This window comes from Sciurus vulgaris (genome assembly GCF_902686455.1).
Source record: "Sciurus vulgaris genome assembly, chromosome: 14".
Taxonomy (NCBI): domain Eukaryota; kingdom Metazoa; phylum Chordata; class Mammalia; order Rodentia; family Sciuridae; genus Sciurus; species Sciurus vulgaris.
Genome location: NC_136475.1, coordinates 79,502,722 through 79,526,620, shown reverse-complemented (window position 1 = coordinate 79,526,620; position 23,899 = coordinate 79,502,722). Strand labels below are relative to the sequence as shown.

The 23,899-nt window shown below is 44.4% G+C and overlaps 1 protein-coding gene across 3 annotated transcripts in view; it reads left to right on the top strand.

The window, feature by feature from the left end:
- The first annotated feature begins 281 nt into the window (after positions 1 to 281).
- EFR3B (EFR3 homolog B) overlaps positions 282 to 23,899 on the top strand; it is an 80,124-nt gene continuing 56,506 nt past the window's right edge. For all 3 annotated transcript variants that reach the window (XM_079110586.1, XM_079110585.1, XM_079110584.1), the window contains exon 1: positions 282 to 522. In XM_079110586.1, coding sequence (XP_078966712.1) covers positions 516 to 522 — 7 coding nt within the window. In that variant the 5' untranslated portion in view covers positions 282 to 515. The remainder of the gene's footprint in view (positions 523 to 23,899) is intronic.

Here is a 23,899-nt window from a genome sequence, read left to right as displayed (position 1 = left end):
ACCTGCAGCTTGAAGCTCCCTGTGGACCTCCCGGCCTGTGGGAATCAGCAGTAGGCAGACAGAAGCGGGGGGTTCGAGCGGGCGACGCCCCACGGAGCGCTGCGGCCTGGAGAAACGCCACCCAGGGCTGGGAGCAACCGCCAGGGAAAAGGCGCACCTCGGGCTTCGGGTTTCTCGGAGGAGCGAGGCGGGGCGGGGCGGGGCGGGGCGGCGGGCCAGTGGCTGAGCCCGGAGGAGGGGCGTGGCAAGTAGCGTAGCCTCCGCCCCCTGCGCTCCGCCTCGCCCAGAGACCGGTGCGGGAGGCGGCTGCGGCCAGCCTCGGTACTGAATGGGCTGGTGGCGCCCGGCTCCGTCCCGCCCGTCGCCGGCCCCCGAGCCTGCTCCCGCCCCGCCCGGGCATCGGCCGGCCGCCGCCAGCCCCCGCATGGGCTGTGAATGAAAGGCGGGCGCCACCAGGGGCTGGCTGCAAGCGACGCGGCGACGCCGGCCTCCTGGGAGGCGCGCGCCCCGCGGAGATGTACGGTAAGGAGGGCTCCGCTGCGGGGCTCGGGCCCGCGGGGGTCGACTCCGCAAACTTCCAGGACGCGAGCCTTTGTCCCCCTGCGTGGCCCAGACATAAGGCGAGAACGCCGACTCGGTGCCCGGCAGGGCTGTGTCGGTCGCTCTATGCGCGGTTGGTTGTCTGTGCGGTGAGGACAAAGATGCCTCGGGTCAGGAGACTCTGGGGTCCTGGGAAGTCCTTTGGGCCCGGCGTGTGCAGGCGCTGGGGCGCTGGAAGGTGGTCCGTCGCGGGCAGGGGAAGCCGGTGGTCTACAGTGATGGGGCTCTGGGGGAAGCAGGTCTCTCTTGGAGCCGAGCAGACAGGGTGGGTTCGTGGAGGTGGTCGTGTGACAGCATTTGCAGAATTAACAAAAGCGTTTGTGCTTGGGAGTTTCATGCGGGAAGCTGGTTCAGGATGGAGGGAGTCTCTCGCTGCCGGCTTTCTGCCCGCTCTGAGGATGTGGGAGGCGGCGCTCGAGACGCAGGGGCCGGGGAGTGAGCCAGTGCTGGGAGCCTCATCTCTCCGCCTTGGATGGACTTGGCCTTTGCCTGCCTCAGGGATTCAGTCTCCCTAACTTCCAGAGTGGTCCTCCGTAGGAATGAAGGGAGTAGATGCTGACCTCTCATCCCCTTCCACAGCTTGCCTCCACTGATGTGCAACAGTTCCGCAGACCCTCGCCTTGCATTGCTCTGCTTGATAATTTGCCAGGAATTCCTCTGGTTTTGCAGGCAGTGTGGGTGAAGAAAGAGAGTGCTTTGGATCCCACATTGCAGCTCTGTTGAATGGAGCACTGAAGACCAGGACCAGTCTAGGAAGGGGCTGCATTATGGAGCCTCCAAGGGTTGTGTGTGTGTGTGTGAGTGTGTGTGTGTGTGTGTATGTGTGTGTGTGAGTGTGTTGATCCCTATGGATCTAGTCCATCAGAACCCAGGTATCTGGTGGTTATTCTAAAGCCAGCAAAAGAATTGAAGCTGTGATCACTTCCCATTCTCATTGCAGGGTAGGGGCTCAGTCTGCACCTGGGGGTGAGTGTTCCAGAAGAACACATTCCCAATTTAACCCATCATCAGGAAAGCTGCTCAGCTGCCTTTCTCTGTGAACAGACCATGAGTCACAAAGTTTGTTAGTGGCAGAGGAAGCTGAGAACCTGCTGAAAAGACTCAGCAATTGGTGGGCCTCCCTTTTTAGAAGACAAAGACTCAACTTTTTGAATCAGTCTCTTCCTCTGTCTGGTTGGTAATCCATCTGCATTTTTGATCTAGGTCCAGACCCCAGTAGGTCCCCTTGGCAAGTATTATTTCTCCTAGGTGGACAGAGTAGGGGAACTGGGGGAGCTGACCTCAGAGGCTGTGCTGCTGACCAGTGGGGACTCTGGGGGAAGATAACCCAGCACTAGTACTTTATAAGCTGGGAGGTTGTGAGGGTTCCCAAGAGAGAGTTGCACTTTTTTTTTTTTTTTTTTTTTTTTTAACTCTCTGTTTCCCCCCTATTCTTCTCTGCAGAGGGAGCAGCCTAAAGCTGCAGATCATTTGACAAAAGCATGTGACTGCAGGGGCACCTGCAGTAGGGAAGGAGTTAGATCTGGTCCATCTGAATGGTTCAGAATTGGGAACCCTGATTCTTCCAGACCACTCCATTGCATTTGTAGATAATTTGGTAACTTATCCAGGATGTCTGAGAGTTGGGGGTCCTGGTCTGCCTCTTTTGGATGCAGCAAGTCAAGCAAGAGCTGGATACAACAGAAGGGTGAACGGGGAAGCCAACATATCTGGGTGCTATTTTCAGATGCATCACAGATTTTCATTTCTCTTTAATAATATGTTTTTATTTCCCCTGATGCAGAGTGGGGACTTACTCTGAATGATTCATAGAAAGATTATGATGAAGGAATCCTCTGGGCAGTTGCTTGCAGCAAAGTCACATTAGGGCTGGGTAGGAGATTATTACAGAGTGTTGCTTTCTGGCTCTGTGCAAAGCCTAGTCTGGGGAGGTATGACAGGGAGCCCACTCTCTGCTCATCTGCCTGGATTTGGTATGTTCCTGACTTTGTGAAATGAAAGAATCCATGTGATACCTGTAATTATTCTTTCCCCAGAAGTCAATTTGATGATTTAAAAAGATGGGCACAGAGCATCCTAGAATTCTGCGATCGTCTTGTTTTCCCTCATTTTCCAAGTGACTTGTCTAAGGTAACATAGTAAGATGGATGAAAACTGGGGACCCCTGGATCCATCTCCTCCTGACCCTACTCAGATGAAGGCTCCTTAGGATAATGCAACCAGGGATTTTATTAGTGATGGGCTGTGAAACAAGTTACCTAAAAGCTTTAGGTAAAGGTGACTCTGAAGCACCCTGCTTTGGGACTTGATCCATTATAAATTCCTATCCTCTAATTCTGTCTTCCCATCTTGTCAGCTCTGGACAGGTCTTCATTCCCCCTCTCTCCGCTCCTCAACTCAGTCTTCCTGGGTTCTCAGTCTTTTATGTCTTCTTCCTTCAGCCTATGGGAAACTAAGGGCCTCTTGTCTTTGCTGGAAGGCACAGAGCTATCTGGTACAGAAGGAATCCTAGACCCAGGGTCAGGCCATCTCAGTCCAAGAGCCAGTTTCTTGCTCTGTGACCTGAGGCAAATGGAGTTGTGTCTCAGATTTTTATCTCTGTATAAAATGGTGAAATGCCATCTTCCTTGCAGGTCTGCTGGGAGCCTCAGAGCTGGGCAGTGATGTCACTGTGCCTCCTAAGAGGTTCTGCACTTGCAAGACAAGTTACATAAGAGCTTGTCCCTTTCAGGTCCCCTTACCATTCACTCATGCCTAAACACTAATCACTTTCTGAAAATGGCTTTCCAAATGAACACAAGTGATTTCCCACAGTCTTGTTTATACTTGTGAACATGGATTGACAAGAGACTTGGAAAAATAAGAGCACTTTGTACTGGGTTGAGAAGGTCATAGATACATTCTCAGTTAGTCTCTTTGTTAGTTTTCTTTGTTTTTTAAATTTTTTTTTTTTTTTTTTTTTTTAGTTGTAGATGGACACAATACCTTTATTTTATTTATTTATGTGGTGCTGAGAATCAAACCCAGTGCCTCACACGTGCCAGGCAAGCAAGCACTCTACCACTGAGCCACAGCCCAGCCCAGTTAGTTTTTCTTTTTGTGGGAATTACAGAATTAGGACTTCCCCCACTCCTCTTACCCAGGTCTGACCCCTGGCTGTCCTGCCTGGGAGCACCTCACTTATCCTGAGGTGAGCAGCTCTCTGAGAAATTCTGTCTCCAGACTGAGGGCAGCCAGCCACCGAGAGCCACTGGAGAGGGTTTCCCAGTGGATGCCACCCAAAGCTACTTTAATTCCTCCACACCTCCAAGTCCTGTCTCATCCCCAGGACCCCCACTCCTTTATTCCTTTTAGAGGGGTCCTGGTAGGTCATTTGTTTTCTCTCTTGCTGCTCACAGCTCAGTGATTTAGGCAGTTGCTATTTTCTTCTTGCATATAAATAAAAATAAGAAATTAGTAGCACCTTACTGATAATCTGCAAAAGAGAGGGGGGTTAAATATATATATATATATATATATATCATCCCCCAAAATTGTACGCATTAGGGTTGGAGAAATAACTCAGCAGTAGAGCCCTGGGTTTAATTCCCAGCCCCACAGAAAACAAAACAAACAAAAAGTCTTGTATGTTATAAAATCAGTTGCCTCTATGATTTTGCCACTCATCCCCATTTGCCTTTCCCTTTCTCTTTCTTTCCCAAACCTGTTACCCCTCATTGGCAGGCCTATGCTTAAGGGGAAAGTCCACAAGCCTGGGTCCCAACCCTGGCTCTTCCCTGCAGATGACCTTGGACATGAGCTCTTCAGAGCCTTTTTCCTGGCTCTAAAAAGGTAATAATGTCCACCTCACCATGGAGTTTAGTTAGAATAAAGAGCCGCCATCTCTCCACCACCCCCTTTTAAACTCTTTCTTCTCTGCTTCTTAATTTTTTAAAGAGGCAAAAATCAAATGATCAAACCAAAACTTATGTCCTAGAGCTTAAGAACAGTGTTTGTGATACTGTTCTTTGCATTGAACAAAGGAAAACCTAATTTAAAAAAAAAAATGACCATTTTTTTTTCTGCTAACAGGCCACCCTAAGAACTGCTAAGAACCCCCCCTAAAATACAGCAAGTTATAAACAAATCTTGTTTTGACATCTTTCCTTCTATGCATTTGTTTATGTGGCTGGAATTATTTGTTTTGCACAATTTCGTATTCTATTTTTTTCCACATAGCATTAGGATGTAAGCATCCACCCCACCCCCACCCTGTTAACAAAAACTTACTGGCTGCTATTAAAACTTATATTTACATGGGACTAGGGTTATAACCCAGTGGTAGAGCATGCGCTTGGCACAGGTGAGGCCCCAAGTTCAATCCTGTGTTAGTCAGTTTTCTGTTGCTATAACAAATACCTGAGAGAAATCAACTTAAAATAGGAAAGGTATATTTTGGCTTACAGGCTTGGAGGATTCAGTCCATGGTCAGTTAGCCTCATTGCTTTTGGGTCTGTGGTAAGGTAGCACACAGTGGTGGAACCAAGAGGAAGTAGCTGCCCACATCATGGCAATCAGGAGGCACAAAAAGGGAGACAGGAAGGGATCAGGGCCCCAATATGCCCTTCAAGGACACCCCCCCCTCCAATGATAAGGAGCTGTGACCTTCAACTAGCCAGGTTCTTAAATGTTCTACCAACTTCCCAACAGAACCAAGCTGAAAGCTAAGCCTTTACCTCATGGATCTTTGGGGGACATTTATACACACACACATAATTGTATGTATTCACAGGTACCAGGTGATATTTCAATACATGTATACATAGTATAATGTTCAAATCATGCTAAGTATATCTGTCACCTCAAATATTTATCATTTCCTTATAGTGAGAACATTCAAAATCTAGTTTTTTAAAAATAAGCAGGACATCATTGTGATCTGGAGTCACCCCACTATGCAATGCAACACCAGCTGGCTGCCATTTTTAACAGCTGTGTAATAGTATACTGAATGGGAGAAGTAGCTGGTACCCCAAGCCTTCTCTGAACTTTGGAATTTTCCCCTAGGCTATAGCTCTCCAAATAGGCTGGTCAAAGTCTATGGGTATAAAAACATTTTAAAGACTTGTTATATATTATCACATTGTTTTCAATTTGTATCAGTTACACTCCCACTAGCAGTTATGGGACTACCTATCTCCCTGTACTCCCAGTACTTAATGCTGAAAATTAAGTACTGAAAATTTCCTCCCAATCTTTGTTAACTTGGTAGAAGAGTTTATATCATTTTAACGTGTATTTCTTCATCACTAATGAAATTTAATATTTCCTGTGTATCTTTTTTTAATAACTTATATTTATTTATTTATGCAGTGCAAAGAATCGAACCTAGTACCTCACATGTGCTAGGTAAGAGCTCTACCACTGAGCCACAACCTTAGCCCCTCCTATGTTTCTTAACCATTTGTATTTCATGGAATTGTCATATGGGTGTGAGTGCTTTATTTATTGAAGACATTAACTGTATGCCTGTCATTTGTTTTATATTGTGTTGAAGGGAAACAAACATAAACCGTGGAGTATTTGTGGAGTAGCAGCTATGTATGATACGGTACAGGACATCAGAGGGGATACAAATGTGTATAAAAGTTCTTTCCAGTAGAGAAGATTATGATTTAAGTGGACAAACAAGTTGTAAAATGTACAAAGAAGTAAATGATATAAAGGTACATTCAGTAAAATCACACAGGTTTGACAAGTCGGAAGCATGTTACCCATCCTTCTGTAACAAGAGGAGCTTCTGTTTTGAAGCTTCTGTTTGTTCTGATAGTTTGGCTATGAATTAAAATTTCCAGTGGTCAGTCAAGACTGAGTGCATTTTGAGTTGATTCAATTTTCTCTAAACTCTATGAATAAAGGATTATGATTTCCATTTTAGAAATGAGAAAACTGAGACACTGAGAACTTGCCCATGGCCATACCCAGTCATATGATAAGGCCCCTCTATAGCACTGTGCCTAGAATTTGCTAAAACTTCCAGAGAATTCAGGTCTTTCCTTTGCAGAGCTCACTGTACCCTGCAAGAGACTCGGGTGCATTAAGTTGAGCTGCTGAAAGGGACATGCTTCTCTCTGTCCCAGGCCAGTCCACAGTAAAGCTGGGACTGCTCACTTCCAGATGGAGTCCCTAGCTCTTGGCACCTTTCCCATCAACCTTATCCTTGTTTTGCCTTGTTAAAGACAGAAAGGGTGCTAGGAAGAACCTTGGGGATCTAAAGGAGGATGGGTAAGTTAGGAAGAGCCAGGAGAGTAGGTGGATGAGGCGGATGGCAGAATGCAAAAACCATTGGTGGCATGAGAGAGGAAGAAACCTGGGTATGGACTTCGGAGACAGGCAGGTGGCAGGTAGATAGAAAAAGCAGAGTGGGGCTGTCACCTCCAAGACTGGGTCACACACAAGCTTGTATTAGCAGTGTTAAAGAGTGTTCCCTGGTCAGTGCTCTGCCTGGAGATAAGTAGACATCAGGGGACCTTCTGTAACAGGAGGAGCTTCTGTTTTCCTGATAGTTTGGCTATGAATTAAAATTTCCTTAGGCAAACGTGGTGTGGTGGTATATACCCTGTAATCCCAGCTACTTGGGAGGCTGAGGTAGGAGGATTGCAAGTTCAAGGCCAGTCTCAACAATTTAGCTCAGCAATTTAGTGATATGCTGTCAAAAAAAAAAAAAAGGACTGGGGTGGTGCCCTTGGATTCTATCCTGGGCACTGGGCAGGGTGAGGGACAACTTTCCCACAACTTCAGGTCTTCTGGTCCAGACAGTCTGCATGCAGCGAGTGCTGTCTCTGGGATGTAGGGTTGGGACTGTGCTGTGTGGTGCAGACCCAATCCTGAGCAGATCTCATACTTTAGATGGCAAAGCTGTACAGTGTTTGGGCCTGACTAGAATTAAGAGAGACAATGGTCTGAGTCCCAGATGTCTACTATTGAGCCATAGGACCTTGGGCAACTCATCTTTCTCTGAGCCCATTCCTCTCTTAGAAAATGGGGATATGTAGTTTGAGGGTGTAGTCAGGGAATCAAATAAGATAATATCTATATAAAATATATTCTCCATTACAGAGCTCTCTGCTTATAAAAGACAACATTATTACCATCCAGGCAATTCTCACAGACCCTTCTGGGACATTGCTATACCCTTTCTAGAACCTAACAACAACCCCTGCATATGAGGATGAATATGTCATGGTTAGGCTGGGTTTGTAAAACCCCTGGAGAGGGCGGTCTAATAGGAAGAAACAAGAAACAGCTCCCACATTACTGGTGAGTCTGCTTCAGTGATGTCTGCCCACAGATTGGGGCCCTGCAAGGCAAAAATCTTGATTGCTTCTTTGTCTCCTAGAGAACGCCCACCCATTGCAGGTCAGTGGTCCATGACTGGTCCTCTCGTCCCTGTACCAGAAAGACACACACACACACACACACACACACACACACACACACACACAAGGGGGGGAGGGGGGATGTAGCTCAGTGGTAAAGTGTCCCTTGATTCAATTCCCAGCCCCGGAAATAGTCACAAGAACCATTCTTACATGCCTGTATGTATAGCAGCCCATGCTTCCAGGGACTTAATGACAGTGGATTGGGGATTTTTCTAAGATCAGAGAGAATCCTACAGTGAAAGTAACAGTAAGTTGTGGTCTTAATTGTGCCTTCCCACATTGATTGTAAGTCTGTATAAAGAACAGACCAGAGCATAACCATTGGCTTTTCCTCTCACTTGGAAGTATTAGTCGTAAGAAAGGGCAGTTGTTGGGGCTGGGGCTGTAGCTCTGTGGTAGAGTGCTTGCCTAGCATGTGTGAGGCACTGGGTTTGATTCTCAGCACCACATATAAACAAATAAATAAAATAAAGCTCCATCAACACTCCATCAAATATTTTAAAAATATTTTAAAAAAAAGAAAGAAAGGGCCATTGGTCTACTTGCTGAGATGGTTAAGGGAATTAGAATTTGTCATGTATTTCTTCCTTGGTTTGGGGAGCTAAAGTTAACTGTCACAATATTTTCAAAAAAGAAGGTCATTTAGTGATATAATTATGGGTAAGTCTTTATTTTGATTTCTATTCATATTGTTTCTATTATTATGATTATTATGTCACTGGGAATCAAATCCAGAGTAACTTAACCACTGAGCTACATCCCCAGCCCTTTTTAAAATTTTTATTTTGAGACAGGGTCTTGCTAAGTTGCTTAGGGCCTCACTATGTTGCTGAGGCTAGCTTTGAACTTGTGATCCTCCTGCTTCAGCCTCCTGAGCCACTGGGATTACAGGCATGTACCACCACACCCAGATTATGCATTATTCTTTTACAAAACAAAGATGAAAAGGCCCTTTGAGTTAAAGGCAGTAAATGTGTTTCTGGTTGCCTGGAAGCCCTGGCCAGAATGTTCCTGATAAAGCACCATGAAACCTTGGGCACCTTCAGGCTCCAGATCAGAGTGTGTGGGCACCGTGTGAGTAGTGGGTGTGCGGATAAGGCAGCCAATGGAAGACACAGCAGAATCTTCTGTTGTCATCAGACCCCTAAAAATGTGGTCCCATTAGCAGATCTGAGCCCAAAGGCTAGCAAATACAGGAAACACACTTGATTATCCAGGCACTACTCTCCAGGACTGCTAGAAATGTCTTCTTCTGCCTAAGACTCACTCCCAGGACTGAGTGTTCTGGAGGTGTGGGCGGCTCCGGGCATCACCAACACTGTCCTGTTTTATCAAGGATGTTTCTGGAGTGTGTGTGTGTTGGGAGGGGGGATTGGCTAATAGGGTTGATTCAGACTCTGTTGCTGTGTGAATTTGGCCAAAATTCTCATCCTCCCCCTGTGTTAGCATCACCATCTGTAAATTAGAAGAACCAGACTAGACGGTCTCCAAGGGTTTCAAAGCTCTTGCGTTCTGTGAACAGATCTGCCCCCTGGCTAGGGCAGCAGGGGCCGGGCTGCACCCAGAGCAGTTTGCAGATCTTGATGGGAATGCCAGCCCTGGCACAGTGGGCTTAGGCTCTCTGCGGAAGCTGGCTGTGCATCAGCTTCCTCATTGGAAGACAAGGATAAGGATCTCTTTGTTAACACAGTGCCTGCCCTGGGGTCCTGTCCAGTAGGAAGACCCATGCTGCCAAGAATGCTGGGGCAGGGCTGGGCTTGGGGCTCAGTGGTAGAGCGCCTGCCTGGCCCGTGTGGGTTCGCTGTGGGAGCGCTGGGTTCGCTCCTCAGCACCATATTAAAATAAACAAAGTAAAGGTATTGTGTCCATCTACAAAAAAAAAAAAAAAAAAGAAACAAAAAGAAAAAAGAAAAGAAAAGAAAAAAGAAAGTGAAGGAATAGAACGCTGGGGCAGGCGTGGGAAAGAGGCATGCTCCTTCCAAGAGCCCCGAGTCCCGTGCTTGAATGCATTCAAGTTTCTGAGAAATGCTGCTGGTGGCTGTACCTTTCTCCACTCGCTCTCACATTTTCAAGGTTAATAAGGCTCAGAGAAGTTAAATGCCTAGTCCAAGGTCACCCGGCTCACTTGGTGGCATAGCTATGAAAAGAACCAGGTCTGTTTTATTCCACCACTCTTCTCTTCTGTTCCACATGGACTCTTCCTGAAAACACTATTATCCATTGGGCAATGTCAAGATCCAGAACTTTTGGGTATCAAGGGATGCTATCAACAAAGTGAAAAGGCAGCTCAGGCTATGTAGAATTGCAGAAAATATTTATAGATCATATGTCAAATAAGGGGTTAATGCCCAGAATCTTTTTAACAAATTTGTATTTGTTCTTTTTAGTTATGCATGAGAGTAGAATGTATTTGGACATATTATACATACATGGAGTATAACTCCCCATTCTTGTGGTTGTACACGATGTGGAGTTACACTAGTCGTGTATTCACACATGAACATAGGAAAGTTATGTCCAATTCATTCTTCTGTCTTTCTTATTCCCATTTCCCCTCCCTTGCCTTCATTCCCCTTTGTCTAATCTAATGAACTTTTATTGTCCCCCCCACCACTGCTCATCATGTGTTAGCATTTGCATATTAAAGAGAACATTCAGCCTTTGGTTTTTGGGGATTGGCTTATTTCACTTAGCACGATAGTCTCCAGTTCCATCCATTTACTGGCAAATGCCATAATTTCATTTTTCTTTATGGTTGAGTATTGTGTACATATACCACATTTTCTTTATCCATTCATCTGTTGAAGGGCACCTAGATTGGTTCAGAGCTTAGCTATTGTGAATTGAGCTGCTATGAACATTGATGTGGCTGCATCACTATAGTATGCTGATTTTAAGTCCTCTGGGTATATGCTGAGGAGTGGGATAACTGGGTCAAATAGTGGTTCCATTTTAAGTTTTCTGAGCAATCTCCACACTGCTTTCCAGAGTGGTTGTACCAATTTACATTTCCACCAGCAACGTATGAGTGTACCTTTCCCCCCACGTTCTCACCAACATTTATCATTACCCACCTCCTCACCAACATTTATCATTACTTGTATTCTTAATAATTGCCATTCTGACTGGAGTGAGATGAAATCTAAGTGTAGTTTTGATTTGCATTTCTCTAATTGCTAGAGATGTTGAACATTTTCTCATATATCTGTTGACCAATCAATACCCAGAATTATGAGGAATACTTATAGCACACCAATACAAACAACTTAATTCAAAAATGAGCAAAATACTTGACTAGATATTTCCTCTAAGAAAATATACAAATGACCAAAAATCTCATGAAAAGATGATCAACATCACTAATAAGGGAACTGCAACTCAAAACCATGGTGATATACCACTCCATAGTCATTAGGATGGCTATTGTCAAGAAAGCAGAAAATAACAAGTGTTGACAAGATGTGGAGAAATTAGTACCCTTGTGTACTAATGAGAATGTAAAATGGTGCAGCTGCTGTGGAGACATTATGGTAACTCTTCAAAGAATTAAAATAGGATTACTCTATGATCCAACAAGTCCCCTCCTGAATAAACCCAAGAGTTGAAAGAGGGAACTTGATGAGATATCAGTATGTCCATGCTCACAGCAGCATGATTCACACTAGTCCAGAGGCAGAAAACTTTTGATGACATTTGACAAAAAGAGCTCTGGAGATGAATAGAGGTGATTATTGTCCAGCGATGAAAAAGTTCTTAACATCACTGTCTATCCACAGGTGAATGGGCAAACAAAACGTGCCATCTCTCTACAATGGAATATTCCTCAGTCTTAAAAGGAAGGCAATCCCGGCAGACTCCAGCATGAATGAACCCTGAGGACATCATGCTAAGCCAGCCACAACTGGACAAATACTGTCTGTTCCACTAGTCTGAGGGCCCTAGGAAAGTCCAGTTCATAGAGACAGAAAGTAGAATAGAGAGCAGGGGAAGGCAGGACAGGGAGTTGTAGTTGCAGTTCTGCAGGAATGAAGAGCGCTCTGGAGCTGAACAGTGGGGATGGCTGGCCACATCGTGGGTGTAGTTAATGCCACGAATGCCCCAGAGGTGGACTCTTCAAAGTGATTAAAATGGCAAATTTCATGTTATGTAAATGATACCAAAAAATTTTTAAAGTTTTCCTCTCACACATACACATACGCGCCCCATTATCAGAGCTGATCATACCCTCTGCCAATCACATGGATCATGTCGATGACAGTATTAGTCACCTTATTGCTTAATCAATGGAGACTCAAACTGATATCATCATATTCTTTTGGATCTCTGGAAGAGTCCTGCAACTCAAATTGAGAATGCAATTAAAACTTTTTTTTCCCCCCTGTACCATTAATAGAACCCAGGGATGCTTAGCCACTGAGCCACATCCCCTGCCTTTTAAAAAATTATTATTGTGTTTTGTTTTTTGAGACAGGTTCTCACTAAGTTGCTGAGGGCCTCACTAAGTTGCTGAATGAGATTGACCTAAAACTTGTAAACCTCCTGCCTTAGCCTCCCAAGTCACTGGGATTACAGGTGTGTACCATCCCACCTGGCTAAAGCAATTTTTTTTTTCTTTTCAATGCTGGGGATTGAACCCAGGGCCTTGTGCTTGCAAGGCAAGCACTCCACCTACTGAGCTATTTCCACAGCCCAAAGCCATTTTTTAAAGAAAGTTTACATAATTAAGATTAAGGGCATGTCTGGTACTGTGGTTTGTGAAAGTGGTTGGAGGGATGATCATGAGATCTATAGGGGAGGAGATCTCAAGGAGCTAGCCATTGTCCTTCTGAGCAGAGAAACAGATACCATGTGACTATCAATGGAGAATCAGATGCATTCCACAGAAGAAAATAAATGTTGTTGGGCTTAGCAGTGATGCATGCCTGCAATTCCAGCAACTCCAGAGACTGAGGCAGGAGGACTGTAAGTTTGAGGTCAGCTAAGTCTCAAAAAAAAAAGGGGGGGTGGGGAGAAAAGAAAAGAAATTCAGATCTCAGTTTCAACTGAGTCACAAGGACTGGGTTCCTGGATTACAGGTTGATTCTTCATTGAGCTGTCTCACATGAGCCACTCTAGATGGCCTACTCTGAAGTGAGTAGCAAACTTTACGTGTTTAAAAAAAGGACAATAAATAAAAAAGCTAATGCCACACCAGGGAGCCAGCCTGTAGTCAATGGTATTTACCAGCCCTGAAAGAAACAGGAGAACTGGAACAGTGGTATTTCTGGGTGAGAGGATCACAGATGATTTTTAATTTTCTTTTCAAAAACATTTTGTGTTTTTCATACTTTGTATAATAAGCATTTTAATGGTGGAACATAAATATAATTAAAAGTATTTTTCATCACTAACGACTTTGTGGATAGTTATCTAGAATCTTCTAATTATGTTTTAGAAATGGTTATGCAAGGAAACATGCAAAAACAAATTTAATTGATAGGAATTGATGGTTGGGTGGGGGATTGGTGGGAAAGGGGAACTTTTTGAGGGAACTGGAAACATCTAGCTGTTCTTCGGTGATTACAAAACTCAAGGTGCTGAACTCTTAAAATCTGAGTGTCTTACTGAATGTTAATGGGATCGCAATAAAACAGTAGGAAGCCCAGAAAAAGAAAAAAAAACATGCATGCAAACAATCATAGGGCTGTTTTGCAGCTCGGGCAGTGGGTGTGCTAGGAGACAAGGCCTGTGCCAGCCTGCACCAGGGCTCTTACCACAGCCCAAGACGGTCCCCAGCACACAGCTGAAAGGGCTCATTGAGAGCTGCTGGGCAGAACCCTGTGCTACAAGACAACTTACGTGCTGAGCAGCCAGCGGAAGAAGCTGGCTGGAGAAGTCCAGCCCGCTGGCAGCTGGGAGGCTGATGGTGCCGGCAAGGCACTGGGCAGACAGCCCATAAACAGGGCCATCTGGGTGTAAGACCTGGCCTTTGAGCACTGCCATTGACATCACTGACTCCCCAGGGACCTGGAATGACAAAACCAAGCCCAGCTCTACCAGGCCTCCAGCCTTGTTGCAGCACCAATGCAGGCTGTGCAAAGGATTGTTTTTTTTTTCCATTTCCTCCTTGAGACTTGTGTGACCTCACAGTAATGAGTTCTCCTAAGAATGCATCGCCTTTAGTGGCCTAATCAGTCACCTGCTCCTTAGTAACTTTCTGGCTGGTGACATCTCTGCCCAAAGACATATATCTCCCTGGCTCAAAAAATAATTTTTTTCTCTGATGACACATTGAAATGAATAAATCTCAGTGTCTGTTTTGCAGGCCATGGATGATAAGAGGAGTCAGACAGGCCAGGGTTTGAATCCAGCTTCCCCAAATACCAGTTATGTGACTTTGGAAGCATTACTTAACTGGCCTATGCCTCATTTTCCTTATCCATAAAGTGGGGACAACAGACTCCACCTTAATGCCTTGTGAAGGATTAAATTTTTTTAAAAAAGGCACTCAGGCCTCCCTGACAGTTCCTGATACATGGTAAGATGTGATGAGTGGTAGCTTGTGTTGATGGTGCCACCAACCAGTCCTTTCTGATGACAACATGACAGTTTAACAGGTCCCCTCCCTAGAGGCCCAAGGATCTTCATCGGAGGAAGGACATGCCTCTCTTCATTTAGAGCTTTTCACGGAGCTGCTTTCCCTCTCTGCCCTTTGCTACTTGCGGCAGGCAGCCTCTGTGGAAGGACTTTCTTCCTCATTCAGGTATAACAGAATGCCCATGCGCACTAGAGCTGCTTTATTAAAAATGGGTCTTGGCTCTGCTTGGACTGCTGCTTACTTGGCATTTTTAGTAGGGCTCAACCTAGTACTGGGTTTGCATTTTTGCAGAATTCTGGTGCTTGCTCCTGATTCTGTTTTGCATTTCAAAAGCATCGTTGCTGAAATTTCCTGTTGGCACTGTGTGAGCACCCTGCCCTGGCTTTATGATTTAGTGGACCTGGGCACAGTGCCTGTTTTATGTCCTGGCTCCCCATGTGTGCTGCTACTCTGATGATATCTTTGGGCATCTGAATGATTGATCTTGAGTTCTTAGCCTGTAAGAGTCTGCGTCTTAAATCTGTTAGTTCATCTGAATATTAAAAGCACTAGCACTTGCTCTCCATCAGTTTGGCACGGTAACAATGAAGCTTCCTCTGGTTTCTATATTTGATACTGTGTGTTCATTTGGAAAACTGGAGGTGAGTAACCCTGCTTTTTATAGGTTGGCTGGTGACCACAATAGGAAACTGGGTATATTTTGGGAAAGAGGAAAGCACAAATGTGTTGTACATCCCAAATCCTGATTCTTAGCTCCAAACTTAAACCAAATCACCAGTGAAATTTTTAATGCTGTATTTTTTGCTTTCATGTGATAGGTTTTCTGTGCTGCAACCCCTTTGAGAGTGGGACCTATTTGTTGGAATGCTTTTTATCCCCCATAGTTCACATATACTAGGGAAAATAAATTTTTCCTGCAGTGTGCCAAGAACTAGGTATTCAGATGAATGAATCCCCAGGAGGAGCTCAAATTACCTTACAGAGAGCCATACACACAAGCAAAACTTCATTTTTTCCCTTTGCTCTCATTTATGGGCATTCCTGGTGTTTAAAAGACCCACAAAGAATTTCCTTCCATAAATGTAACCAATATGCTATTTATACTGATAAACAAGGCTTATAAAGTGAGTACACTATACCAATCAAATTATAAAATAAAATACCAACAATGCTCTGACAATAATTGCACCATTAAAGGTACAAAACAGATTTAGGGTCCTAAAGCCATAATTTGAAACTGGAGGTATTAGGACCACCTCAAAAGTTCACCTCTGACCCAGTGCCGACAGGCTGTCGAGGGCCTGCGCGCACACTGTTGGCAGCAGCTGTAGCCTTGTTAGGCACATCTGGCAAGGTGGGGAAGGCCTGAGCCACACATCTGCCCCAGGCTGTGCAGAGTTGACTTCTCTCAGGATTGTTAAGTCAGTGATTCCCATAAGGTGCATGATGCTCCTCAAGCCAATGGTCATTGCAGCTGAGATGACGCCTCTCCTGCTTTCATAGGCATTCTTCATTTACTCTATTTGAAATTCCAGTGTCACTCACGACTGAAAGTCTCCCCCGAAGGGCACCAGTGAAGGCCTGGTGGCTGGGCTCTGTGCCTCTGCCTCCTTCCCCATTCTCACGGTTTCTGCCTCTCTGGGCCATTCTTCCTTCCTGAAACTCCAGCTGCCAGAATGTGGTACCCCTCTGTGACCATGTTGCTCTGCTCCTTGGCTGGCCCATCCATGTCACACACTAACCCAGCGTGACCAGGCTAATGTCATGAGGCTCTATCTGCCGCCCTCTGCCATTCTGTCTCTAAATGTCTTCCCTCAAACTCCTCCATTCATGCTTGGCTGCCAACTCTATTCAGAGACCCTCTGGGTAGTTCAGCCTGTGTTCAGCCCTTCTTATCCTCAGGTCTCTACCTATGCCCATCGCTTGACTGTGGGACAAGCGGACACCAGTCAGACACCTCTGCTTTCTCTCTTTTTTACCTAGTGCTTCACCGAAGACTCACTGTGTCCCTGCCCACCTGTGCCACACCGTAACCCAGTGTGGCTCTCCCCAGTTTGTCACACTTCCTACTGGACACTGCTAGTTCAGGGCCTTGTCTTGCTCCTTTTCTGGCAAGTCATGTTCTTAGGGGCCTCTTGGGAGAGCCCAGCAGGCTCCATCTGTTGAGCTGCTGGCAGTAGCTCCTTTCACATTCCAAGAGCACAGTACAGATGATGGGCTGTTCCTGGGTAGTAATGGCAGTTCTCCCTGCTCAGCCTGGCATTCGAGGCCATTTCACCAGGTGATCCCCTCCCTAATCCTTCCAGCATCCCTAATGCTGCTCTAGACAGTGGGCCAACTGACTTCTCTCAGGATGTCCCCTTGAACTCAGCTCCTCTGTGCCTTTGCTGATGTTGTTCCCACGGCCTGGAACGCCTGCCTTTCCCTTCTTGGCCCCCATGCTGTTGACGCCCCGGCTCCATGGGGAGCATCTTGACAGTCTAAACTTCATCATGGCCACTCTCGGAAGTCCCAGCCTGCTGGCTATGTGACTCAGTGACCCTTGTTCCTCTTTTTGTTATAGCTGTGGCGCTTGTGCTGTCACTCAGGGGATGGGACTCGTGCATTGTGTCCTTTGCTGTCCACCGTGTCTAATGTCCTCGATGCTTTTGTGCTGCATGTGTGCATGGAGGAAGAGACAATACGACTTCCGGTCTTGAATCAGCTCCTTTGCATCAAAATCCCAGCAAGAACAGAGCCAAGCAAATACAGAAAACTCTGTGTGTGTGTGTGTGTGTATGTGTGTGTGTGTGTGTGTGTGTGTGTGTGTGTGTGTGTGTAACTCCAGGATTCCAAACCTTGAAACAGAAAATTATTAGATTTTGTGAATTTCATCCTGAAGAGAAAATAGAGGAGACATTAAAAATTATATTTATTTTCAATTAAATGAGTAATATGTAAAACATTTCTGTTGAAGAAGAAAATTCAATTAAAAATGAAAGCCCTAAGTCAGAACTCTCCGGGGGACCTTTCTGTCATAAAGCATGTTATATATCTGTGCTGCTTATTTTTTATTCTTATTTTTTGTAGTTTAAAACTTTATTATTAAATCTATTTTTTAATTAATTTTTTTTTATTTTTACAGGCTGCATTTTGATTCATTGTACACAAATGAAACTGATACATAAAAACAAAAATTGCTTATTCTCATAGGGTAACCTGTGATGTTTTAATACATGTATACCATGTGTAATGTATAAATCAGGTTAAACATGTCACATACCTATCTCCTCAAACATTCATCATTTCTTTATGGAGAGAACATTCGACATCCTTTCTCCTAACTTTTTTTTTTTTTTTGGCGGTGCTGGGGATCGAACCCAGGGTCTTGTGCACACAAGGCAAGCACTCTACTGACTGAGCTATCTCCCCAGCCCCCTCTCCTAGCTTTTTGACAAATACAGTACATAGCTGTTATCTACAGTCACCCTACCGGGCAATACTACACTAGAACTTCTCACTCCTATTGACCAGTATCTTAGTGCCCAGTCACCAGCCTTTCCCACATTTTGCTATTGAACACATAAAATGTAGCCTGTGTGCTGGAGCAGCTGAATTTTAAATTTTATTATTATAGCCACAAGCAACTCTGGCTACCATATTGGATGGTGCCACCTAAGACCTTCATCACCTCCTCCTGCTTCTCCTAGGCCCCCCAGCTCCAGCCAGTAACCAGCATGAACACTGTGCTGTGGATCCTTCCAGTCAGTCTTTGTGCATTTGCAGCGTGTGTTACACACATATTTACACACTCACCAAGCCTGTTGCACACATGGTCCACAGCTTCCTTTTTCATTTCCAGTGTGTGGAGAGCTGACTTGGGTGGTACTCGTAGCTCTGCATCATCCTTTCAGCTGCCGCATAGTGTCCACAGCATGGATGTCCCCTGGTTTCTTTCAGCCAGCCCTCCGATGAAGCACATTAGGCTATTTCTAAACAAAGCCACTAGAGCCATCTCTAACCTGCTTCCCTGTGCATAAGAGCAGGTGCAGATACTAAAACGTGAAATTTTTGAGCTAAGGGGAAGAAAAGTTTCCATATTTTATCTGTGGTTTCCCCACTCTATTCTCCTGACCTAGCCACACAGGATAAGGGCTGAGGTGTGGAGCTGGCCCTGTATCTGAGACTCTGCTGGACAACCATTATTTATTTTCTGTAGGAAGCTGGCAGCCGTGCCCTACTCTGATCTCTGTTTTCACTCCCCATGCTGAGAGGCTGGAACCTAGATTTTTATCCAACAGGCTGTGAGGAGCTTTGAAAATACTGAGACATTAATAACAATTTGAAGATGACAGACACAGGCAGTGTTCATCTGCTGACCGAGTTAAGTGCAGACTTGAAGAAAATCCAGAATGCTCAAGGCCTTGTTTGTGAGTGAGAATGCTCAAGCCATCCTTGTGACAATCATCTTGGGACGATATATAAGATCGCTGGGGTTAAAGACCCATGTATTTGCTACTATTTGGGGGATGTTCTAAGACCACCAGTGGGCACCTGAAATCGCAGAGCATGTTGAATCCTACATAGACTGTTTTTTAGCAATGAATAAAACAAAGATCCACCATGTGTTTTGTGGAGTCACTTTCTAAATGAAGTGAAGTGGCCATGACAGGAAATCCAGCAAATTAAACTGAAGCAAGAAGCCACTGCCTGCTTCTGGTGGCCCCAGTGTATCTTACCCAATGTTTTTTACCTCCTAATTTCAAAACATGCAGAACTAAAGATTATTAAAGATTCCTACTAAGTTTTCTCCTCAGTAACTGTCAAGGGCTTATGATGACTTCAAAATTCAACACAAGAGGAGTTGGTGACACCTGAGTTGGATAAAAAAATGGAGGAGCAAAGTAGTGAACAGTAGGTAGCATCCTTTCAGTGGTCCAACAGAACTGAGGGAAGGAGTGAAAGTGTGAAGAGGTGAGGGGAGAGAGGCTCTGAGGAGTGGACCCTACTATCAGGCACAGGGGCAGGCCATGAAGGAGCACCAAAAAATCGGGGTGGAATTGCAAATCTCTACACAGCATTAATAAAAATGAAAACAAAGAAGAAAATTCACTGTGGTTTGCTCCTCCAGCAGATCAAGCTGCTTTCTTTTCTGAGCATCCTCTGTCTTTATTTAATCTCATTTTCAGAGTGTCCTACTGTGGGTATAGTTCAGTATACAGTAACAACTCCTTTCACCTTATCTGAAGGGAATATGTTCTAAGACCACCAGTGGGCACCTGAAATCACAGAGCATACTGAATCCTACAAAGGCTGTTTTTTCCTATACATACTACCTAAGATAAAATTTATAAATTAGGTATAATAAGAGATGAAAAATTATAGTAATGAATGGAACCATTATAATAATAATAAATAATACAATAAAATAATCCACATCAAGGGTACTTGAACACAAGCAACAGTCCATCTAATAGCCAAGATGTCTACTAATGGGGGTAGGAAGCATATATAGTATAGATATGCTGGACAAAGGGTTAATTCACAACCCAGGCAGGATGGAACAGGCCCTAATGAGATTTCATCGTGCTACTCAAAATAGCATGAAATCTGAAATTTATGAATTTTTTATTTCTGGAATTTTCCATCCAATAATTTTGGACCAAAATTGACATCAGGTAACTGAAACCATAGAAAACAAAAACTGTGGATAAGGGGGGACTATTGTATACCTTTCCCGTTAACATTCCATCCTAGGAATTCTTCCATGTTGTCATATAGTTTTTACAAAATGCCAGTGAGGTTTGTACCTAAATGGTTATTCAAACACATTTCAGCCAGTTGGCTAAGTTCCACCCAGAGTGCCTTTGTTTACAGACATCACAGTGAAAGGGTGTCCTGTGCTTGTGATCAGTGAATACCTACACAATAGTGTGCCGGTGCTGGAAGCCCCTCTTCATTGTTCTTCCTTCGGATTTTGAATCTGCTTTTCAGCACGTTCATTCTGGGCAGTTTTCAGACTCTGGCTCCACCTGCCTTGCTCCTCATGACTCTTCTTCTGTCACTCTGGTGAGATTATTGCTAGAGTCATTTCTCAGTAGTGGGATGAGTTCTAACCCACCTTTCAGACCAGCACCCTTGGGAGTGGGAGGGGGCCCCATTTTGGTCACCAGTTCCAAGTTTTTGACTTCTCCTGCTCTGCTGTCAGCTGTAGCCAGAGGAGGTTCTTCTGCAGTCTTTGGTCCATCTGGCCTTTCCTTTCTTGCTGTCTTTGCCTCCACCCTGGCTCTGGCCCATGTTTCCTTATTCTCTGGCTTCTGATCCTTCTCATGATGGTCTCCCTTCTGTTCTCTCTAAATTCAAATTCACCTAGCCAGATTACTCTTCAGAACATGATGCTCTCATCCTCTCACAGCTCAAAAAATCCTTCAGGTAGGTCTAGGGATGTAGCTCAGTGGTAGAGCATTTACCTAGCATGTGCAAGACCCTGGGTTCAATCCCCAGTGCAGCATTAAATAAAAATAAATAAATAAATAAATAAATAGATAGATAAAATTTAAAATCCTCAAGTAAATCCCCTCACCTTTAGAATAAAGGCTGAGTTGCATACCTGGACAATGAGGGCTCTTGAAGTCTAAGATCCGCAAGGCTCTGCCTAAAGCCTCCTCTCCAGCCACACTCAGTCATGTTCTGTCCCTGAAGAGACAATTCAAATGCTTGAATCTTGTGAACATTCATACCTTTTGACTTGGCTTCTGGAAATCCCTTAGGATTAAGGGAATAATCCAGAAAACAAAAAAAAATGTGCAATGCATATACACTCTTTCCAGCAATATTTTTAATAGCATGAAAGTATAAATAAGATAAATGTCGAATAATATGGAAAGATTCAGTAATTATTATGGATCTTCTCACTGTTTTTTTTCCCCCTTTCCAGTGCTGGGATTGAACCCAGGGGTGCTCTACCACTGAGATATTATCCCCAGTTCTTTTAAAATAATTTTTATTTTGAGACAGGCTCTGTGTTGCCTCAAACTTGTGACCTCCTGCCTCAGCCTCCCAAGTAGCTGGGTGTGCACCACTGCTTTTTTAAGCAAACACTCAAAATTATGATTATGATGACAGTTTGACAACAGAAAAATGCATATGAAATAGGATGAAGGGGGCCAGAGGGCCCACATTTCTGGCAACTACTGTGCACCAGCTGTGCTAGGTGCTTTGCTCACCTCTTACAGACAAGGAATCCAACCGAGGGCTCAGATGAACTGCCCGAGGTCACATAGCTCATAGTCCCAGTTTTGTGGAATTCCAGCACATATTTTTGCTGTATAGCTGTATCTACGTCATGTTATGATTTCTATTTGGAGTGACACTATTGAGGATCACTCTTTAGAAATCATCTTCTGTGAATATTATTTAAGCTGTTCCACCATTTTATTGAATGCCACATTGAGCCAGGAGCCTGCAAGAACTCCCAGACAAGCTTATCTTCCAAAGCCACTTCCACGTGCACCCTGGGTACAGAGGTTTCTCTTACCTGGACTTGCCTCTTCCTCCCTTTGCCTGGAGGCCTACGTGCTTCAAGGCTATGTGTACATTCCACCTCCCCTGCAGCGTCTTCCTTGACCACCCACCTGAGGAGCACAGTTGCTCCATAGAATCTCTGTCACACACGAGACTTCTGTGAGAAGCCTTGGTACGTCCAGGCCACCTAATTTTATTTAGCTGGTGGTGCATTTTCTCTCCAATTTGACTAGTACGAGTTCCCCAAACTAGATCTGGGTCTTATAAAGCTTCATATCCCCAGGTAGCCCTTGGCACCATGGGGACCCATAATGGGCCTCGATATACTCATTGACCAGTTTTCTGCCCTCCAGTCGACGCCGCTCTAGTGCAGGTCTGGTTGGCTACTCAAAGACAGCAGGGAGACAAAACCATTCTCTTGAACCCCCTGAGCAGATCAGGCTGAGTCAGCTCCCATTTCTACTCAAAAGAAGCATATTTGCCTGCATTATAAACAAATTTTTTGAAAATTTTGATTCACTTGTACACAAATGGGGTATAACTATCGTATCTCTGATTGTACACAAAGTGGAGTCACACCATTTGCGTAATCATACATGTACGTGGGGTAATGACGTTTGTCTCATTCCATTATCTTTCTTTCCCCTACCCCCTCTCCACCCCTCATTTCCCTCTACACAATCCATCCTTCCTCCATTCTTCCCTTACCTCCCCCCACCCCGTTATGTATCATCATCCACTTATCAGAGAAAACATTCAGGCTTTTGCCAGCTTTTTCTCAGCAAAGGAAACAATCAACAATGTGAAGAGAGAGCCTACAGAGTGGGAGAAAATCTTTACCACACACACTTCTGATAGAGCACTAATCTCCAGAATCTATAAAGAACTCAAAAGACTTTACACCAAGAATACAAATAACTCAGTCAATAAATGGGCTAAGGATATGAACAGACACTTCACAGAAGAAGATCTACAAGCAATCAACAGATATGTGAAAAAATGTTCAACATCTCTAGTAATAAGAGAAATGCAAATCAGAACTACCCTAAGATTTCATCTCACCCTAATTAGAATGGCGATTATCAAGAATACAAACAACAATAGGTGTTGGTGAGGATATGGGGAAAAAGATACACTCATATGTTGCTGGTGGGATTGCAAATTGGTGCAGCTACTTTGGAAAGCAGTGTGGAGATTCTAGAAAACTTGGAATGGACCCACCATTTGACTCAGCTATCCCACTCCTCAGCATATACCTAAAGGACTTAAAATCAGCAAACTATAGTGACACAGCCACATCAATGTTTATAGCAGCTCAATTCACAATAGCTGGATTGTGGAACCAACCTCGATGCCCTTCAACAGTTGAATTGATAAAGAAACTGTGGTATATATACACAATGGAATATTATTCAGCCATAAAGAAGAATAAAATTATGGCATTTGCAGGTAAATGGATGGAGTTGGAGAATAAACAACTTTTTAAAAATGTTTTATTTTGAAATATAGATTTCTAAGTTGTTGCAAAGAAATGCATAGGGAGGTCCAAATACCCTTCATCCAGCCTCCCCAGTGCTAATATCATATTTAGTTGTGGTTCACTGAACAAGGAACTTGGGATGATCTATAGAGCTGGTTCAAATCTCACCAGTTATAGATGACTTAAAAAAAAAAAAAAAAAAAGTAATCCATCCTGGAAATCCATTCAGGTAGCATATTTTCTTCATACCCCTCTCTGATATATGTACTCTTACTTCAGATCTGTACGGGTACCAGTGCTCTGAGGTCAGAGGGCCTC